At 31.8% G+C, this 21858-nt stretch overlaps 9 protein-coding genes across 9 annotated transcripts; 3 read left to right on the top strand and 6 right to left on the bottom strand.

Annotated features, from left to right (window-relative positions):
• Positions 1 to 9: 9 nt before the first annotated feature.
• Positions 10 to 615, bottom strand: LOC128964955 (putative uncharacterized protein DDB_G0282133; the record flags this gene model as incomplete). Its single annotated transcript, XM_054311611.1, has 1 exon — positions 10 to 615. A coding segment is annotated over exon 1 (606 nt), but the record flags the coding sequence as incomplete, so codon positions are not given.
• A 4609-nt stretch (positions 616 to 5224) lies between these two features.
• LOC128964954 (zinc finger protein 184-like) lies at positions 5225 to 6619 on the bottom strand. The gene is made up of 2 exons (XM_054311610.1): positions 6519 to 6619; positions 5225 to 6458 (listed from the first exon to the last, which is right to left on the bottom strand). Exons 1-2 carry the CDS (start codon positions 6617 to 6619, stop codon positions 5225 to 5227), a joined length of 1335 nt encoding a protein of 444 aa, XP_054167585.1.
• A 1090-nt stretch (positions 6620 to 7709) lies between these two features.
• Positions 7710 to 9470, bottom strand: LOC128964985 (zinc finger protein 468-like). Its single transcript, XM_054311641.1, has one exon. The coding sequence runs from the start codon at positions 9390 to 9392 to the stop codon at positions 7860 to 7862; it is 1533 nt and encodes a 510-aa protein (XP_054167616.1). The 5' UTR covers positions 9393 to 9470; the 3' UTR covers positions 7710 to 7859.
• Positions 9471 to 10497: 1027 nt separating this feature from the next.
• Positions 10498 to 12066, bottom strand: LOC128964953 (zinc finger protein 112-like). Its single transcript, XM_054311609.1, has one exon. It carries the CDS (start codon positions 12001 to 12003, stop codon positions 10498 to 10500), a length of 1506 nt encoding a protein of 501 aa, XP_054167584.1. The 5' UTR covers positions 12004 to 12066.
• Positions 12067 to 12759: 693 nt separating this feature from the next.
• Positions 12760 to 14595, top strand: LOC128964952 (uncharacterized). The gene is made up of 2 exons (XM_054311608.1): positions 12760 to 14170; positions 14546 to 14595. The coding sequence occupies exons 1-2, from the start codon at positions 12760 to 12762 to the stop codon at positions 14593 to 14595; spliced, it is 1461 nt and encodes a 486-aa protein (XP_054167583.1).
• LOC128964997 (enolase-phosphatase E1-like) lies at positions 14556 to 15592 on the bottom strand. The gene has a single exon (XM_054311653.1). The coding sequence runs from the start codon at positions 15481 to 15483 to the stop codon at positions 14671 to 14673; it is 813 nt and encodes a 270-aa protein (XP_054167628.1). The 5' UTR covers positions 15484 to 15592; the 3' UTR covers positions 14556 to 14670.
• A 198-nt stretch (positions 15593 to 15790) lies between these two features.
• Positions 15791 to 16663, top strand: LOC128964951 (testis-specific serine/threonine-protein kinase 4-like). Its single transcript, XM_054311607.1, has one exon. It carries the CDS (start codon positions 15791 to 15793, stop codon positions 16661 to 16663), a length of 873 nt encoding a protein of 290 aa, XP_054167582.1.
• Positions 16664 to 17432: 769 nt separating this feature from the next.
• On the top strand, positions 17433 to 19032 carry LOC128964989 (uncharacterized UDP-glucosyltransferase YojK-like). The gene is made up of 2 exons (XM_054311645.1): positions 17433 to 18063; positions 18150 to 19032. Exons 1-2 carry the CDS (start codon positions 17538 to 17540, stop codon positions 18962 to 18964), a joined length of 1341 nt encoding a protein of 446 aa, XP_054167620.1. The 5' UTR covers positions 17433 to 17537; the 3' UTR covers positions 18965 to 19032.
• A 489-nt stretch (positions 19033 to 19521) lies between these two features.
• On the bottom strand, positions 19522 to 20763 carry LOC128964950 (zinc finger protein 62-like). Its single transcript, XM_054311605.1, has 2 exons — positions 19662 to 20763; positions 19522 to 19553 (listed from the first exon to the last, which is right to left on the bottom strand). Exons 1-2 carry the CDS (start codon positions 20761 to 20763, stop codon positions 19522 to 19524), a joined length of 1134 nt encoding a protein of 377 aa, XP_054167580.1.
• Positions 20764 to 21858: the final 1095 nt, after the last annotated feature.

Genomic DNA, 21858 nt, shown 5'->3' with positions numbered 1-21858 from the left:
GTTATTATAATCTGGATTATGATTGTCGTTGTTGTTATTGTTGTCAATAACTATTGGTTTTTTATCATCACTTGTGTTGTGATTATTATTATTATTGTATTGTTTGATACAAACAGCTGAAGAAGAGGAAGAGTTCAAGTGTTTGGTATTTGTGGCCAAACTTTTCGGTTGTTTTGTAAAATCAATTTTATTAATCCATGTCTTATTCTTATTCTTCATTAGCACTTCTCTATCACTTAACGATTTGTTTGCAGTTTTTTCATAACTATTATTCAATTTATTTCTTGTTTTAATATAATCTCTAATCAATAGATTATCCGTTGATTCTGTTATCTTCAATATCTTCTTTGGTCTTAAATTTTTTGTCAGATTTTTATCAACATTTTTCTGTTTTGTTGTCTTAAGTCTCAAATAGTTGTCTTCGAGTTGATTCAAATGGGTTTTCAATTCATTGTTTTCAATACAACAACAATTTGTTTGCAAACTCTTAACTAAATGTCTGTAATTATCAAACAATTCAATCAATTGTTTACTGAAAACCAATTCATTGATTAGTCGACTATTTTCTTCATTCAACTCATCCAATACATCCGTAATCATCACATTTGATGCCATCATTTCAATCAATTCATCATAAATTGTGTCTTCAATTATAACCTTAAATATACATAAAATTATTTTCAATAATATAAAAGTTTTTAAATCAATGAATGTAATTATTTTTTGTGTTAAAAATAATTTTATTATAAAAACCAAATAATATATGAAAACATTAAAACACACACTAATAGTTGTCAACAACTAGTTGTCATAACAACAGTAAACAAATTATTGTAATTATTTTAATGCAATATATTTTTACTGTATTTAAAATAATACAATATTATAAAAGTATTATTAAATTTAAATAAAAATGTTTTGCTATTAATTACTTATTTAATAATAAAAATATATTTTAAACAATTTAATTAATTAATTAAAACGTTTGTTCTATTAAAAAAGAGTTTATATAAAATTTTAAAAATTGTACCACATTAAATGGTAATAACAAAGTATTAGCTAATGTATTAAAAATTATTACAAGTTATAAAAAAATAATTTAATCAATAGTTAGTTAATGATATTAGTTTATATTAATAGAAATGCGATTGAATCAGTGATATAGTATATGTAGTGATGATTGACATAATTCCTTTAATAATCATATAATTTTTTTTTAATAAAAAAATTGTTTTATTTTGTGATAAATGTTTTGGAATAGTTTTAAAATTTATTATTAATAAAAAAAGATTATGAATATTACAATGAAGACCAGTTCGTAGAGGCCTCACGTTGCGGTAAACATGGTTTTGTCAAATATATTTATTAGGTGATTATAATAGATGTTACATAAGTTGTATAATAAAGAATTTCTGTATTTCTCCTCTCACTTGACGTCGTCTTCGAATCCACTATTCTCGGCGTTTTTCTTCCKCTTTCTTCCGTTCGGTCTCATCCATAAAATCCTGGAAAAGGTTATAAGTCTTCTCGAAGTCCGAAGTAGTCGAAGCCATAAATAGCTATGATCTCCGCAACTCTTCGATCTTCCCTTCAAATTTGGCCGTCTTGTGGTCTCTCTTAGCCACTTCTTCCGCCAAAGTCTGTTTTGCGTCGGCCACCTCTAACTCCAGTTCATCGACTCGGGTCTTAAACTGTTGTATAAGTTCATACTTCTCCTTTTCGTGTGAGCTTCAACTCATCAATGCTCTACTACAATCTGTGGACATCACCTTTGGATTCGTTCAATCGGAATAGACTCTTCCGACAGTCTTCGTTCTTAATGATATCGGTCGACTTCACGCTCTTCAACGCCTTCGTCTGGACTTCCATTCCAKTCCAGTATCGCCTTCAAGTCCTAGAACTCTGCCCGATAATTTGCCGCCAAGCCACATAACCATAGGATTTCTTGACGTTCTCGGCCCTGAAGCACTGGATCTCCTTATAGGCTTCCGATACGTCGGCGTATCGTCTGATACTGTGTTTTCTTGATAATGTCGACTCATAATCTTCACTCTCGATCATACCGTCAACGACTGTCGCATCTGCGTTGACCTCTGTCTTCAGGCCATCCACTGAGTCGTCCTCTTGGCTCATCATMAGCTTCAATGCCGCCATTTGATCTGCAGTGCTGTCTGAGTGTTCTCTTCGAGTCCTATCCAATGCAGTATTGAAGTTCTGATTAAACAGATCTACCGAGCCAGACAATGGTCCTGTCATCCCGAGTGGGAAAACTGGTGGCACCTGTGGTTTGATATCGTCCAAATGCAGACCACCTCTGACTGACTCTTCATTGTATGGTTGGGATACGTTGTCTATCTCTTTGTTGTTGAGCTCTTGGCCTCCAATTGTAAACTAAAGTTATTATTGTTGTTACTGACGGTTGACTATACACAMACAGTGTAATAAAACTTCACGCGCGGGATGTAAATTTTATCACACTTTTATAAATATACCTCTCAAAGCCGACCTTTTTTTTATCAAAATACTTTATTTGATTATTTTATTTTTATTTACAATTATTTTTTAATTCATTATTTTTTAATTCATTATTTTTATTATTTATATTGAGATGACTATCAACTGGTCATCGATGGCCAACTCAACATCGGGAAATCGGCGGTGAAAGTAAATATGAAAAACACGTGTAAAGCGAAAAACGTTTTATCTATTATTCAAAATTAGTCCACTGCTCCGCTCAACGTCTACTCAACTACTGGCGCAACTACCGGTGCGCATATAGCGCAACGATTCGCTCCCAGAGCCACATGTGATGTCGACTGGCGACACAATATTATATTTATTAATTATGTAATTTGTTTATATGTTGTATGTTTTTTGTATTAGTTGTTTTTATTGTATATAAATATGAATGTATGCGTGTGTCATACTATTTAACCCATACATTACTCTCATAATTTTATTACCCTAAAATATTTCTCTCTCCTTTGAAAACTAACCTTTTTTACCTCCACCCAAAACAACCGTTTTATAATCCTATTTCTGCACAGTTTAGAAGTATAGCGTGTACTCGCAAAAGACAACTAGTAACAATGCATTACAATATCAACATAATTTGATTMAAAAGTGTTTTCATTAATGAGGTCAAATCAAAGCATTGTTAGATACAGACTCAGAAGTCTCATTAATGGAGTATAAATAAGCACAAGCCTTATGTCTCAAAGTATACAAAGACAACTCGAAAAGTATACATGCTGTCAATGGGAATAAACTAAAATTAAAAGGGAAAGCCTATCCGGAAATAAAATAAAAAATGAATAATATAGAAAAGACAATCATTATTAAAGTATTGTTGGTTAAGAAATTCAATATTGATATGCTGTTAGGTAACAACTACATGGAAAAGGCAAATATTATAAGATGTAGTATTATAAGTGTGTAATGTGGGAATCAATAAACAATGAGTGCGATAATCAAAATAACAATCAAAGCGATATTTTGAGTGTTAAAAGTATTAGCTATTATCTGATTCTGAAACTACTGTTAGTATAGACTTAAGTGGTGACATCAGCTCTTGCGATGAAAGCGAAGCATTAAGCAATAAATATGATAATTTTGACCCAATAATAACCTCACAATTTATTAACGATGCTAAGGAAACACTGGCAAAACATCTAAAACAATCGCAGAGCTCTCAAAGCCAACGGATATACCGGCCACCGCTTCACCCGAACTGCTTTTTGAGGCCATAATTGTTGGCAAAATAAAAAAATATTAATAAAATATAGTAATTTATATATTAAAATAACTATTGTGTATATAAATAAAAAAACACTTACCGTTTACACACACACACAAAACAAATTTAAATTAAAATGCTGGGTTCACGTGACACATAGATACAGCAGATATACACTGTAGTTTATAACGTGTAACCCAAGCTCTGGCTCGGGGAGGGGGGTCAACCATTGTATAGCGTAGACTAAACCATCGCTTACATACAACACTAGGGTCTAAGAGATAGAGCTAAGAGTCCTAGTTATCTAACATTTTTGATTTTAAGTTCAATTAATAAATTTAAAGTTTTTCATATTATTTTAATCTTGTGTTCATTGACTCCTACACTCAACTGCCCAGCGATCCCGTCCTTACTGTATATTAATAAAAATAATTTATAAATATTTGTAATTTATTTTATTATTGATATAATTGATCAAAATTATCAATTTTAAAAAAGTATGATTATAGTTGTTTATTTTGTTATACTAAATCATTTGATACCACATATGAGTAGTTTATTTTGTCATACTGAGTCATTTGATATCAATATTTAATTTATGTATATTTGACGTTTTTTAAATTTTTAAATGTTACTCTATAGCCGCTATAATTATATAAACGTATGGTTTTCAATGCTATTCAAGTTTTTTTTTCTGAAAATGCTTTCTAGCATTCTTAACTGTTTTTTTTATAAATATATTTTTTTAATTGCCATAAAAAATCGTAAATTTATTCGTAAAAAATAATTAAATTTTTAGTGATAAATCTATTGATGATCTAAATGTTAAAATTAATAAAAAGTTTAAAAATTTTTATAATAATCAAATAATTTTAAACACATCAAAAACATCATATATTTTTGTATATAATTCAATGTATTTATAATTAATTTAGAAATTAATATACAAATACTATAGAGTAATATAATTAAAACAATTTTCACGAATTCCTGAAAGGAATACGTATATGCATTCTATAAGTCGGTCTGTCTGTCTGTCTGTCTGTCTGTCTGTCCCACGAGGACATAGGTTCGAATCCACTATCCGCTACAAATTTTTTTTGATTTTTTTTTGTTTTTTTTCTTATTTAAGTTTATTTTTTAGGAAATTGAAGAAAATGGTGTCCAAAAATTAATTAAAAAATTTTTGAATTTTTTTGAATATTGATTTTTTATTTTTTTCGTTTTTAAGTTTATTTTTTAGGAAAATAGTAGTTTATTTTGTAATTCTGAATCATTTGATACATAACTATAGTTGATTTTATTTTATCATACTGAATTTAATTTTTAATTATGATTAGGAATTCGTGTGGAAATCCTTTCTAGCATTCTCAACTGGTTTTTCATAATATTTTTTTCATAAAATAAATAATTAACAAAATTTTTAGTTTTATTTTACAATTTTACAATAAGTGTTTGAAAATTTTCTTGAGAAATATCTACAGAGTATTATCTATTATTTGATTTCATATAATTATGTTTATGTTTCAAATGATGTTCTAGTGATGTACGGGCACTGTAACTGACATCGCAATCGGGAAAATGACATTTATGTGGTTTGAGTCCCTGATGTCCATTCATATGATCTGTTAGTTTATTATTTGCCCGAAATCTGGCCCCACACTCGGGCCACGTGCACTCGTACGGTCGGGTGTGGGCGTATTTGTGTGCACTTAAATCCTGTTGGGTTGTATAGACTTTATTGCAACCATCAAACAGACACCAATACTTTTGGACGCCTTCGTGTCGTTGGCTATGATTGTCTAAATGGGCTTTAACTTTGAATCGTTTATCACAGCCGGGCCACGAGCACTGGTAGGGCCTGTCGCCCAAATGTACCGTACGTTTGTGTTTTTGAAGTAAATAATTTTTAAAGAATCTTTTGTCGCAATCGTTAACATCACACTTAAACTGTCCGACAAATCCCTGATGATGTCGACGCTGATGTTCGTCGAGTGCATGACGTGTAGTATACTCTTTGTCGCAGCCATCGTAACCATAGCATTGATAAATGACTTTATCATCTGAATGACTGGTCTTCTGGTGACGTTTTACCAGCAATTCGGTAGCAAACATACGGTCACAATCTGGACATTTGAACGGCCGTTCGCCAGTATGTCGGTTGCGGACGTGTGACACCAGATACTCTCTTTCGCGAAACATTTTACCGCATCCTTCCCAATGACAACGCAATCGTTTGACACGTATTTTTTTAGCACTTTTCCGTACTTTTCGTTTTGATGGTACTACTGGACTATCATTATCATCGTCGGCTGAGTCCACTAATTGTTGGTCATCGTTGTTGTTGTTGTTGTAATCACTATCTTCGTTATCAACGGCAAAATCGCTGTCACTTTCTTCTGTAAATTTCTTGCGTCTCTTGTTTTTCTTTGTCGGTGTTGTTGTTGTTGTTGTTGTCTTCACCAACAATTCATTATCATAATCATCAGCAAAGTCATCGATGTTATCATTATAATCATAATTATAATCACTTTTTCTTTCAGTTTTGATAATCCGTTTACTTTGTCGTCGACTCGCCGTAAACTTATCGCCAGTTTCTTCTTTTTCTTCATCATAATTATTAACATCATCTGAATTATTGTTGTCTTCTTCTTCTTGTTGTCGACTCTTCAGTTCATTGTATTGGACATCGAGTTCATTGAAATATCTTTTATGCGAAATATTTTCAATACAAACACAATTGACTTTAAATTGATTTAATAAATATCTGTATTTATCTAACATTTCCCACATTTGCTTACAATATCTTAATTCATCAAATAGTCTTTGATTTTCTTCGCTTAACTCATCCAATACATCGTTAATCATTATATTTGTTGCCATTTTTTTTTTAATTTTAGTCATCAATTAATATCCAAATTTATTGTCACTTCAATTATCACCATAAATACAATACCAGAAAACTTATCAATCAATCAATCCATTGATGAAAATATATTATACAGTATTTACAACAAATAATTGTTGACAAAAACACAAAGTTTAAGACACATGTGTTGTCATAACAACAACAAAAAATATAAACATTATTATAGTTTTCAAAATTTTTAATTAATTTGTAATATTAATTTTGAAAAATAAGTGATAATAAATACAATATAATAATAATAATAAAAATTTAAATAAATTTTATTTAAAAAATTTTCAGTTTACTACAGTATACTACTATAATATTGTTTGTTTGTTTTGACATAGTTTTTCTATAAATCCCATGTTTTATTTTTAATGACAATGATATGAAAAGTTTTTTTTAAATATAATTTTTTTAAAAACATTTTATATTAATGTTATTATATAATATAATTTTTTTTGGGTGTGTTTTCAAGTTTACAGCAATAATTTCAAATAATTTTTGTTTTTGTAAAAATGATTGATTATTTAAGCAAAAAAAATATCTAAACCTCAAGACAGCAATTTATTTATATTGAATAATATTATTTTTAGACTACAAATTATAATTGTATATATATATAATATATATATATCGTAAATAAATTTATAATTATAGGAAATTATAATATTGATAATTTTGTTTCAGTTAAGTTTTACACATATAGATTTATCATTAATTAATTAATAATTAATTAGTTTGTTTTAAATCATTTTATAAAGTGTTTAAATACAGTATATGTTAATATATCATATATTGTAATATTAATATTGATAGCAACAAAAAAAATCAAATAGTTTCTTTTAAAAAAATTACATAAACATAATTTTTTAAAACTATTAAATCAGTGAAATTATAACATAATAATAATAATAATAATATATGACTTTTAAAAAATGAAAAATACTATAGATTTTGATAAAAATTAGATAATATTAGTACTTAAATTAGATAATAATTATAATAATATTAATATAATATAGAGATAAATAGAAATAATTTTGTTGTTTATAAATATCATGTAATATCAAATCTATCATCAGTTTTACACCTATATGTATATATCATATGTGGACAGTTATGTTGTAAGATATAGTTATATAGATAGATAGATAGATAGATAGATAGCTAGCTTAGTTAGTTAGATATTATAGAGATAATAGAAATTAATGGTTAGTTTAGTTCATTTAGTTTGTGATGTTGTTTCCAATGCATACGCAGCGACGCCCGACTACCGTAACTGGCGTCGCAACCGGAATAATAGCAAGTGTGCGGTTTGATACCCTGATGAGCGTTCATGTGGTCCATTAGCCGACCCTTACTAGTATATCGAGCTCCACAGGCCGGCCAATCGCACGCATAGGGCCGGGTATGCGAGTTCTTGTGCTGAAGCAAACCGTTGCACGTGGTGTACGTCTTATGGCAACCTTTGACATCGCATTTGTAACGGCGATTACTCGAATGGATGGCCTGATGTCTCTTCAAACCCATTTCGTCGCGAAAACGTTTGTCGCATCCGTCGACATCGCATCGATATTCGCGAGCACCCGGATGTACTTCCCGATGAACGCGCAGTGCCCAGGCATCGCCAAACCGTTTGCCGCAGCCCTCGACATCGCACCGATACTGTCTGATACCTTCATGCATATCCAGATGGCGTTTCAGCCGCGGTTCATCTCTGAATCGTTTGTCACAGCCGGGCCATTCGCACGGAAACTGTCCGCGTCCGCGATCACCTCCACCACCGCCTGAGCCACCATTGATATGTATCATACGTCTGTGTCTACTCAATAGCGATGCCGAATGAAAACTTTTATCGCAATCTTCTTCATTGCATTTGAACGTCTTTTTCAATAGGTTGTCGTGTTTAAGCAAATGATAGATCAACGACTCGGACTTTTTGAATATTTTGTCGCACCCGTCGTACCGGCACCGGTAGGTTTTGGTGTCCTGACTGTTATGACAGTAGTTCTGGTGTTGTCGTAGGTTTCGTTTAGCCGGAAATGTTTTGTCGCATTCATCGCATTTGAACGGCCGCTCGTTGGTATGTTTGACCCGTATGTGTGCCCATAGGTTGTCCTTATCGCGGAACGCCTTCTCGCATCCCTCCCAATCACATTTCAGCCGTTTCTCTGGCAATATTCGGCCACTTCTTGTTGTTATCATTTTCGGAGTCGTCTCCGATGTTTCCGACATCTTGCGACTGTTGTTACGATTGGCGCCGTTTTTGTTGGCCGATTCCGACTCACTCTTATCGTTGTTGTTGTTGTCTTCGTGGACATTGACAGCACAGTCGACGCCGCCCTCAACAGTATTGACAATTACCTGCGGCTCGTATTGATTGCCGTGAAAAATATAGCCATAATTATAGCCACTATTATCGCCGCCRCCACCACCTCTTGCTTTAGCCAATTCATGTTTGACCGATTGATGGTCACCACCTCCACCACCACCACCACTACTATCACCGATTAGCTGATGTCCGCGTGTCTTCAAATACATGTATTGGTCCTCTAATTCATTGAAATGTGTCTTATTTTGTATGTTTTCAATGCAAACGCAATTCGTCTGAAAACCGATCATCAGTTGTCTGTATTTGTCAAACATTTCGCAAATCTGTTGACAATATCTTAATTCACGACACAGTCTATCGTTTTCACGTCTCAACTCATCCATCGTATCCTTAGTCACAACATTTGCCATCATTTCAGTCCCATATATATAAACACACAAAACAAACAATCAGTCAATAATTAACGTTACAATTACTGCATTTAAAAATTGAATGTCAATTAATTGATTAGTTAATTATTGAATTAATTAAATATTAATTCAATTAGTTATTTGTTTCAATTCAATCGATACAAACAAACAATAATTACAAAGTAATACTGTATTTAATATTATTATTATTAATAATAAACAACAATATATTATGTAAACACATATACACTGTGTATATAATAATTATCTAATTATAGCGCATGCGCTGTCATAATACAGTACAGTACAGTACAGTATAAGACAATTGAATATTTGAATACATTTACTGTTGGTTAGTGTCTATCGCTGTCTATTAGACATTGAAAACAATGTAAATGTATTAATAGTCTATTAATAATAGAGTATATGTAACAAAAAAATGTAATAAATTTTATTTTTTTTTGTTGTTGTGTTGTATATTCATCACAACTACACTTACATTTATTTATTAATCAAAAGTTTAAATAATTAAAAAAATATTGTAAAATTTTTATTGAATAATATGGTAATATATTTATTAACCGCTAAATTTCTAATACTTTTTTATATATATATATACATACATACTGTACATATACCGTACATACATACATACATACATATATACATACATTTTGTACATACATACATTTTGTAYATACATACATTTTGTACATACATACATTTTGTACATACATACATTTTGTACATASATACATTTTGTRCATACAYACATTTTGTACATACATACATACATACATACATATGTACATGTATATTGAAAATAATTTATTATATGATGATGATAACAAAAAAAAAATTAAATTAAACAATATTGCATTTAATTAGAAAATTTACAACTATAATTATTATTATTTTTAAAAACAAAATATCAATTGACCTTACTTACAGTAGTTATCGTAATTAATTTATAAAAATAATCATTATAATTCGTATTTGTTACCCCCCCCCAAAAAATGTTTAAAACTTAACTACCGGTAAACTTACCGGGAATTGCTATTTTTAAATATATTACAATTTAATTAATCAATATATAATCAATATTTATCTATGTTTTATCATGGTAAGTTTTAATATATTTATGTGTTTGTCTCCAATGCATTCTCAACGATGCTTTCATACTATAGCTGACATCGCATCCCTGAAAATGACAACTAAACGGTTTGATACCCTGRTGTGCGTTCATATGTTCTTTGAGTTTATTATTGCACGCGTATCGGACATCGCACGCTGGCCACGAGCACGCGTACGGCCGGGTATGGGCACGTTTATGCTGTTCGAGACCCTTGTAGGTTGTATAGCCTTTGTCGCAACCATGGATATCGCACCGGTATTTACGGACACCGGCATGTCGTTCGCGATGGTGTCTCAGCGATGACGGATCTTTGAATCGTTTGTCACAACCGGGCCATTCGCACGGATAGGGCCTGTCGTCGGTGTGAACAATCTGTTTGTGATAACGTAAACCATAGACAGATGTAAATCGTTTGTCGCAACCGTCGACATCGCATTCAACTGTTTTCTCTCGTTTGAAATCGTGTGGTCGTTCGTGTCGTACGTGATGTTCATTCAGACCCAACAACTGTTTGAACTGTTTATCGCAGCCCTCGTACCGACACTTGTATACCGTCGGTCGTGGATTGTGTGCCGACTTTCTGTGCATTTTCAGATAGTGTTCAACTGGAAACCATTTGTCACAGTTGTCGCACTTGAATGGCCGCTCTTTGGTATGTTTGACACGCAAATGTGCCAACAGATCCAGTCGTTCGCGAAATACTTTGCCACAGCCCGGCCATCGACACAGAAAAGTCTTAACACGTTTCTGTTGATCGCATGATTCTGTTGTTGCATCAAATTCTTCGACGTTTGTATTCTTCTTTGTATTTCGTCTGTTGTATCGACGCTTAACCCATAATTTCATCAATAGATCACTGGATTTACCGACATATTCCTCGACTAAGTTGTCATCGATTTGATCGACATTTGTAGTCATTGTTGTCTCATTAAAATCTTTATAATCATTGTCTTCATTGTTATCTAATTCTTCTTCTTTTTCTTGTTTTTGTTTAACATTTTTTAGTGTCTGTCGAGTCTGTCGTTTCCGATATTTTCGTTTAACTCTCTGTACTGTTAGTTGATTATCACTGAATTTGGTCTCATTTTTGTCTTCATTATTATTATTAATATCATTATCACTTAACTGGTCTTTTACTTCTTTAAGTTTTGTAGTGATTTTGTTTGATTTGATTTTCTTGACCCGCGTTTTCTTCACTTGATTTTTAACATCACTTTTGCAGATCAATTGCCGCTCGGATTGTCTAATGATCTTCTTCTTCACGGTTTTCATGTATTGGTCTTCGAGTTCATTGAATTGTGTTTTCAATTCATTGTTTTCAATACAACAACAATTTGTTTGATAATTATCTAATAGTTGTCTGAATTTATCAAACAATTCAATCAATTGCTGACAATATTTTAATTCATCGTAAAGTCTTTGATTTTCTTCAGTCAACTCTTCAAACAAATCCTTAACAATAACCAGATTTGATGCCATCGTTTCAATCTTTCAATTATTAAATAAATATAATACAAAAAAATTTTTTTAAACCATAATTTCAATTAATGTTTAATTCAAAATCAATTCATAAAATAATATGTTTAAAAAAAAAAACTGAAATCAATTTGTTTTGTTGTTTGCATTGAATGTGTAAATAATATAAACATCTATTAAATACTGTAATAGTATATTATAGTTACCATAACAACTGTAAACTTGTATATAATATTTGGTAAATATTTCATACATTTGGGTATAAAAAATAATTTACTTTTACTAAAAAATTTTTATATATCATATATAATTATTTTCAACATTAAATACTAATATAAACCTTAACTTAACTGATATTTTTTTACCTTGTTAATTTTTTATATTTTTAAAAAAATAGCTAGAAAATTTATTACAGTTTATTTGTGCTTGTTTATTTGTTTAAACAAATATTTGGCAAATTATCAACTATTTGTGCCAATAATAATAATAATAATAATAATATATTGTTGTCCTTAAACTTGTGAAATATAATACAGTATATGATATAACTTACAGTATTATATAATTTATTACTATATCATATGTGTCTTAATTAACTGCTATTTTTGTTACATAACATACTAAGAGAGAGAGAGAGAGAGAAAAAAAATTTTTTTTTTTGACAAAACCAGAATATTCTGTAAAATTTAAATACAAATTAATTAATTATTTATATATTAGTTAATAATATTAACTGATTATATGATATATTTACTGATTATGAACACAACAATTGATGACAATCTGCCGGTTCCCGCCGTCACCACCACCACCACCATCACTAGCACTGATAGTATTAGCCAACCATCACAACAACTGTCACTACAAGATCTACCTGAGGAATGTCTACGTCTAGTACTGGCACACTTACCACTGATCGATAAGTTTCGTTTGGAAAGTGTATGTCGTCTCTGGCAACACCTGATCTACGATATCCAATGGTCAATACGTTTCGCCCGACTCACCTCACTGTCTTCGTCGGCCAACTTTTGCGGCGATTGCACGCATCGCGTAACAAACGACGACTGGTGTCCACAACTCATGACGTTCGGCTCACGTACTCGTCAGTCACCGATTAATATGTCGGCCATGGAGTCAATGTTGCAAAAAGTTGGCCACAGTTTGCGATCAGTTAATCTGGATTTGGCGCTAATCGATGCCCAGGTATTTGAAATGTTAGGCGAGTACTGTCCAAACGTTGAGTGTCTATCTCTATCGTCGAGCACCGGTATTACCGACGAATGTCTGGCCATAATAGCCCAAAACTATGGACACCGGTTACGTCACGTGAACCTACAGTGTGCAGCCAATCGGGCTCTATATTTCACTAACGCCGGTCTCAAACAGTTCATAGCTAACTGTCCACAATTGACTGTCCTGTTTTTGGCATCAATTCGGTCACAAAAGTCCTATCGATTGAGCGCCGATCACTTGGATCTTATGCAAAACATTGACTACCTGTGCGCACCGTTGCCAGATTGTATGATCGGCGATGACGGCGCCCGACACCTGACACACGTCCAGTCGCTGACCGGAGTCGTGCGACTCATCAACGACGGCATTATCTACAGTCAGACAACTATTCAGCAATTGTTTGAAAACTTGTGTCTACTGCCAGAGTTGCGACACTTGACTATAACAACCAATTGCGAGGCACCGTTGGACAGGGAACTGATAACACTGGCACAGGGATGTCAGCAACAACTACGGGAACTGTGTGTTCGACTAAATTCTATAACAATAACAACTATAGAAGCTATCAGTTATTTTTCGCGACTTGAAGTACTGGACTTATCTCTTTGGAAACCATTCGAGACGGGACTACTTCAGCTGAGTCTATCGCCATTGACTAACTGTCACGACATACATGAGCTACGGTTGGCAAACCTATTGATAACAGATCTGTTACTCGACAACATACATGTTTATGTGCCAAATATACGTAAACTATTTTTGCATAACATGTTTGACATGACTGATAACTCGCTTCGGTCGCTGTCCCGGTGTTCACAGCTTACACACATATATATTACGACAACTGTGCCTAACATAGTGTCCGATGTGACCGAAAACGGATTGATTGCACTGTTAGATGAGATATCGACATTGAAATTGTTTCAAATACCTATTAGTAATTTTGATATAAGCGATGATTTAAAACATTGTTTCAAACGATATGCCAAACGATATCCACAAAATTTTTTAAAACTTTTATTTACAGATAAAACTATTTTTTTATCGGATATTATTTAGTTTATTAATAAAATTGTTTGATGTAAATACAACATACTAATACTTATTGAGAAATATTTTATTTTATAATAACTATTATTAACTAATATAATAATAATAATAAAAACAAGTTTATTAAAAAAAATATGTGATTTACTGTATAATCTAAATGTTAGGAAACAAAAATTAAGTTTCAATAGTAATGAATTTTAAACAATTTTTGAAATTTGTTTTATTGAATGTAAAAAACATTTGTATATATTTTTATAAACAGAAAAAATCAGAGAATCAATGGATGAAAATGAAAGACAAATAAATAGATGACATATTTGAAGATCTGAATGTATCTCTTTTAATGATCTTCAAACTGGTCTAACATTTTTTGTGTGTCTGTTTTGTTTAGGCATTTGCCTCAGCAGGCGGTTGAGCAGCGCCTTCACCGCCGCCTTCTTTGGATGAGAACTCGAGTTCATTGAAAGACCTGATTCTTGGCATTTGTTTTTCCTCTTCGGTTAGTTTTTCGATGTTCTTTCTGTGAGTGAGAACCAACAGTATGGAAATGCCGGCCTCTTTGGCAGCGTGAGCCGCTTCAGCCGATTTGGTCATAAATAGACACTCATCCGGTTTGACCTTCAATTTGGCCAACAATTTGGTATACGTTTCCTTGTTGTTGAGCTGTCCCTCAGAACTGTCGTAATGGCCATCAATAAGTAGATTGAGATCGCCGTGAGAGGTCTTAGACAGAGCTCGTTTGGTAAACTCAGTCCAGCCATTGCTCAGCATATATAGCTTGACATCCATATCCTTCCATTTGCGGGCCTGAATCGGTACATCCGAATAGACCGGTGTCTCCAACTTTCCCTTTTCAAAGCCATAGAACCACATATAAAACTTAAACATCTGAAGACCTTTTGACTCTTTTTTCGCGTCGACCGCAGCCAACACATAGGTGGCCACTGATTCTTGTTGTTCGGCTTCGGGTGCATTGGCCGCCGCAATCTTGGCTCCACTTTCCCCATCTTTTTCGGACTCCTTTCTCATCCGTTCGATGTTTTTCTTTAGGTTTTTGTCCGTCCATTTCTCCGTCAGATACTCTTTGATGTCTGATTTGACATATGGTATGAGAATCTTCTCAATGAATCCCAATTTGACAGCCGTTCCGATTACATCCATAATAATAACCTTTGGCTTCTGTAGCTTTAGCTGACCCATAGCTCTCTCGATAGTTTGATCACTTGAAATATGGATTGAAATATCTTTGTTAATCAATAGACTGACTGTAAAACCGTTGTGAGATATTTATTACAGTCGATTACAGTTGTAAATCAAAAAAATAAAATAATTCAAACTTATCTATTATTGCAAAACGCGTGCCAATTATCACGCGTTTGTTTGACACGCGTTTCTAATAAAGTACAAGAATTTACAGTTAATTTTCTAATAATTATTTAAATATATTTTGTTTACTGAGAAAACTTGTTAATTATTAGTTAATTAATTAATTAATTAATTAAAAAAAATGGATAATCAGTTAAAACTCGACAAAAAAACTCAAGCCGTCTTCACCCGTAAGGGCTATAAAATTGAAAAACAATTGGGTCACGGAAACTATGGCTACGTCTATCGGGCCATCGATACTACTACCGGCGAAAAAGTGGCCGTCAAAGTGACCGACATGGAAAAAGTCAACAAAGTTTATGCCGATAAATTTTTGACCCGCGAAATGGCCACAATGATCAAAGCCAATCACGACAACATTATCAAAGTTTTTGATATTATCAAAGCCAACAAAAAAATATTTATATTTATGGAGTTTGCGGGTAATGGCGATCTGATGCAGTATATGAAAAAATACGGTAAAATTGGACAAACAAAAGCATGCTATTGGTTCAATCAGGTAGCCAATGGACTGACCTATTTGCACGAGGAACTGTACATTGCGCACCGGGACATCAAACTCGATAATATACTGTTGAACAGTGAAATGTCGGCCAAAATCAGCGACTTTGGCTTTGCCCGTAAAGCCTACGATCCGACTACTGGCGAAGTAATGAAAGCGGAAACCATTTGCGGCACACGTATGTACTTTTGTCCGCAATTGTTCCGCAAACAACCGTACGATCCGTACAAAGCCGATGTCTGGGCAATGGGTGTCGTATTGTTTTCAATGATCAACGATAAGCTACCGTTTCATGTGGACAACGATAGTAAAACAATTAGCGAAATGAAAGATAAGAATTATCTCGAAACCAGATATACCATCGATGGCTGCGAACATCTGAAACAATTGATTAGATCGATGTTTGAGTTTGAAGAGACAGATAGATGTGATATCAAAACAGTTTTGGATAATAAATGGATTACAGAAAAAGCAAAATGTTGTGAAAATTAATTATTATTATATTATTATTATTTATTATTATTATTAAATTCTGTATACGATTGAATGCAATGAATTAAATACAATATAATTATTAAACATGTTTTTTGTTGTTTGGAAATTTTATGACTTTAATTGCAATTGAATTTTATATAAATACATGTATTAGTTAGAAATTATTTATAGATTATAATGATATTAGATTTTATTTTTAAAAATGATATTTAAGTTTAATATTTGTTTAGTAATTTTACTAACAAATATTATAGTACAGTATAAAGTTATTATATTAAGTTATTTTTTATTAATTATAAAAATATCAAACAATTGATTATTTTAAATAAACTAACTTTTTATTTAAGCTATCAATTAATTAGACAGTTCACTTTTATAAATGATAAACTTTTTTAAAAAAATATATATCAATATGTAATTTGTTTATAACATATTTGTTTGTTTGAGTAGTTTAATATTTTTTTATCTTTAAACAAATTTATTTATCTATAATTATTTATTTATTCAAAATGATAATTAAAACTTATTCAACAATTTATCATTTTAATTATTAATTTTATCAAATATGTAGTTTAGTCATTATTCACTAAAAAGTTATATAAATATTTATTAGACAACAAATAACACAAAATAAAGACATTAAGTTATTATACAGCAATCAAATTATATCATTTAGTCTTATCTTAAATTTTTTTAACACAAACTGATTATCAACACAACGACATATAATTCAATAAAGTGTTTAATTAATAGCAAACAAACAAAAAAATTTTAAATTATAAGATATTTTTATTATTAGTTTATTTAGTTATTAACAAATTAGTAATCAAAGATTTAATACAACAACAAAATACTAATAACAATACTAATAATGACTGACCAAAAGCTAACCGTACTGTTTGCACCGGCACAAGGTATGGGCCATATCGGTGCCTGTCATGGATTAGCTGAACTGGTCCGAGACAGAGGCCATAGAGTAGTATTTGCAATGGATATACAGTTCAAGGGTCGGCTCGCAAAATACGGCTACGAAGAGGCAATATTGCAGACTATTGGTCCGGAAACATATTCGGCAACCGAAGAGGATCTGATTGCCAAATATTTTGCAGACAATAGCGGCGACAATGATGTCGTAAAACTGAATGCATTGGATGTGGCCAAAGGTTTTTTCCAATTATTTGTCGATATGTTTGACGATTGGAAAAAATTGGAAACCAATTATCGAGCAGTGGTCGACACTGTTAGACCCGATATTATTGTATGCGATACACATATAGCCTCACCGGCGCTTATGAACAACAACAACGACATTCCCTGGGTTTTGCTTAGTTCGTGCGCACCGTTAGAAATATATAGTGCTATTCACGGTCCCGATAGGTTGCCACCTGCCTGGTCAGGTAATACCGTTTTATTGATTTTAAAAAATATAAAAAAAATTAATAATATTAATTATCATTTAAAATCTTATATATTTTTTCATAAGGTCTATCAATAAACGATAGTAAAGATAAATGGCTTGAATTTCATGGACAGTCAGTTGAATTGTTTGCCGACTTACGCCAGTCGATCGATAACTGGTATTACGATTTGTGTGGCAAACACTTGACTGAAGCGCATGGATTGCAGCCGTTGTCCAAACATCTCAACATATATATGACACCCGAAGAACTTGATTACAAACAAATTGTCGGCGAACTGGACCACAAACTGTGGTTCGGTGTTAACGGTTTTGTGCGCCACACCACCAACAATGATAAGGTATCGATACCCGATTGGCTTGTCCAACGTCCCGGAAAATTAATATTACTGTCAATGGGTTCGCTGCTAACCGGGAACCTGGATCTCATGAAACATATAACACAATCATTGGCCAAATCCGATCACAAGTTTATCGTGTCGTTGGGTCGTCGACACCACAATAAGTATACACTGCCCGACAATCAATGGGGACAACCGTTTTTGCCGCAAACATCACTATTACCGCAAGTCGATGCCTTCATTACACACGGCGGCAACAATTCTGTTACCGAAGGTTTTTATTTTGGCAAACCGTTACTACTGTTGCCCGTATGTGGCGACCAGTTTGACAATGCACAGCGATTGGTAGACACTAAACTCGGCTATCGACTCGATCTGGCCAAATGTACGGCCAACGAGTTGATAGCCGCTGTCGATATGTTGGCCAACGATTGCCAATTGAGTGATCGTATGAAAACTATTGGCCAAAGAATCAGAGCCAGTGATGACAGGTGTAAAGTTGTCGACCGTATTGAATGTATTGCCAGAAATGGTGTTTAAAACAAAATGTTTGTTTGTTTATTAATAGATTATAACTTATAAATTAATGTAATTATAAATAATTAAATAGCGGTAATTGATTAATTCAACAACAAAAATTAAGATAACCGGTAATATAATAATACAGTATTTCTATTATTAATTACATGAATCAAATATTTATAATTATTTTTAAAATTAGAAATATATTAACTATCTTAATTAATATTATTAACAAACAATATATCTATGTTTATTATTGTTATTATTTTTTATATATAWATAAAAAATAAAATTAATATAAATTTTATTAATACAAAAAAATTAATAATAATTATACAATAATATTATTTGTTATATTTGTCAAAAATGTTAAATTATAACAACAGTTTATTAGTATTATTAAACTCTCGGATTATTAAGGACTCTATAGATGTAAATAAATTATATAAAACTTTATTATTTAAAATTATCAATTTTATATTTATAGCTTATAAGTTATATAAATTACTGTCTATTTAAAACATTTATTATAATTTTTATACTATAAGTTTAGGGCAGTAAAGTAAGTGTAGGTTTTAAGAGTTAGATTTAGGATGAAGTTTATGTACTTAAAAAAAATTCTCAATTAATTTAATTAAAAAAAACAAAACAAAAATCTTAAATCATTATTTATCGTGAAATGATTTAATATATTTATGCGTTTGTCTCCAATGACATCTCAGCGACGATTTGCTGGCATAACTGGCCGAACAGCCATCGAAATGACAGCCAAACGGTTTGAGACCCTGATGTGTGTTCATATGTTCGTCCAGTTTCTCTTTGCACGAGTACCGAGTATCGCACGCCGGCCACGGACACATATAGGGTCGGGTATGGGCGCACCGGTGCTGAAACAGACCCCTGTAGGTAGTATACGATTTATCGCATCCCTGTTCATTGCACCGGTACTGTCTCAGACCAGTATGCCGTTCCTTATGCGACTTCATATAGTGTGCATCTTTGAATCGTTTGTCACAACCGGGCCAATCGCACGGATAGGGTCTGTCATCGCTATGAAAGGACAGTTTATGTCGATTCAATGTATAGATAGTGACAAAACGTTTGCCACAGTCATCGACATCGCATAGATAGGACTTGTCTGCTAAACGATTTTCGTGCCGTTTATGATGTTCTTTCAGTGACTTAATCTTACGGAACTCAGTCGGACAGTTGTCGTACTGACACTTATAGACTTTGATGACAGCAGTGGTGGTTGAGTTAGTCTTGTCAGTCGCTGAGACTATCGACATATTGTTACTGTTCGGATGAAAGTGTTTGCGATGTGTCTTCAGATACTTTTCTACCGGAAAACATTTACCACAATCTGAACAGCCGTACGGCCTTTCTTTGGTATGTTTAAGTCGGATGTGTGCCACCAGTTCTATCCGATCGCGACAGGCTTTGCCGCAACCAATCCAATCGCATTGAAACTGTTTTTCTTGGATCAGTTGACCACTTGGCGTACGCTTTCGTTTAGTGTATCGTCTCTTAATTCGTTGGGCAGTCAATTGACTATCGCTAACAGCAGTCAGTTTGGTATCATTTATATCATGATTACAATTGTCGTCAATAATATCATTATGAATATCACTATCACTTAATTGATCACCAGTTGGCGATGTCTTAACTTTGTGTTCAATACTATTTGTGGTATTATTTCTTGATCTGATTTTCTTGATTCGCGTATTTTTCTTCTTCGCTATAATTTTATTATCACTTTTGCTAATCAATTGCTGATCCAATGATTGTGTGATTATCTTCTTCTTCAATGTTTTCATGTATTGGTCTTCCAGTTCATTGAATTGTGTTTTTAATTCAATATTTTCAATACAACAACAATTTGTTTGATAATTATCTAATAGTTGTCTGAATTTATCAAACAATTCAATCAATTGCTGACAATATCTTAATTCATCGAAAAGTCTTTGATTTTCTTCACTAAACTCTTCAAATAAATCCTTAACAATGACTACATTTGTTGCCATCATTTCAATCAATCAATTAATTGTATGTTTTTTTAAAATAATAAATTATAACATTTTGTTTAATTAATTACTAAAAAAAACTATTTTACAATTCATTTACAGTTATATTATAATTAAAAAAAAAATTTAATAATAAATAAATAATTTGTTTATAATTTTTTTATTCAATTGAAATAAAAATACTAATAATAAACAAAAAACAACAACAAGTATATCATATATCATGTGGTGTTACCATAACAACAGTAAACATAATTCAAAAATAAATTTATATTAATATAAAATACTGTATAATATACAGTATAATTATTATTAGTTTTTTAGAGCTATAATGTATTAAAAGTTAAAAGTTAAACAATACATTTAATTTAAAAAATGACCAAGTCCATAATTATTGATAATATTAAAATCAACATTATTATTGTATGATTGGATCATTTTTTTGTAATAATTGTAAAATTAACTAGATAATATTTATAGCATCAATATGTACTATAGTTGACTTATCTAGTTAATTTTACAATTAAAAATAAAAAAATGACCAATTACAATAATACACAGATATTATGGACAATTATGTCCTTGGTCATTTTTTTAATAATTAACAATTATTGTATGTATAGTTTACTAGATATTTAAATATAAACTAACAATAATTGATTTCTTGTCTCTAATATGAATACTATCCCAAATGCATACGCTATCTGTTATCCACACTTTTAATACTAAACTTTAGAGAGACTCTAACTAATGTTAACATTTAATATACAATATAATAATATACAGTAAAAGATAATTAATAGTCTAATAAATTGTAAATACAGTAAATTTAATTTCAATATATATATATATACGATTAAAATCAATTGGTGGGCAACCGTACCCATA

Source organism: Oppia nitens, unplaced genomic scaffold (genome assembly GCF_028296485.1).
Source record: "Oppia nitens isolate AA-2021 unplaced genomic scaffold, nextdenovo-longstitch-racon4-pilon3 scaffold15_pilon_pilon_pilon, whole genome shotgun sequence".
NCBI lineage: Eukaryota > Metazoa > Arthropoda > Arachnida > Sarcoptiformes > Oppiidae > Oppia > Oppia nitens.
The sequence above is the reverse complement of the archived record's forward strand: the minus strand, read 5'-3'. Positions and strand labels throughout refer to the sequence as shown.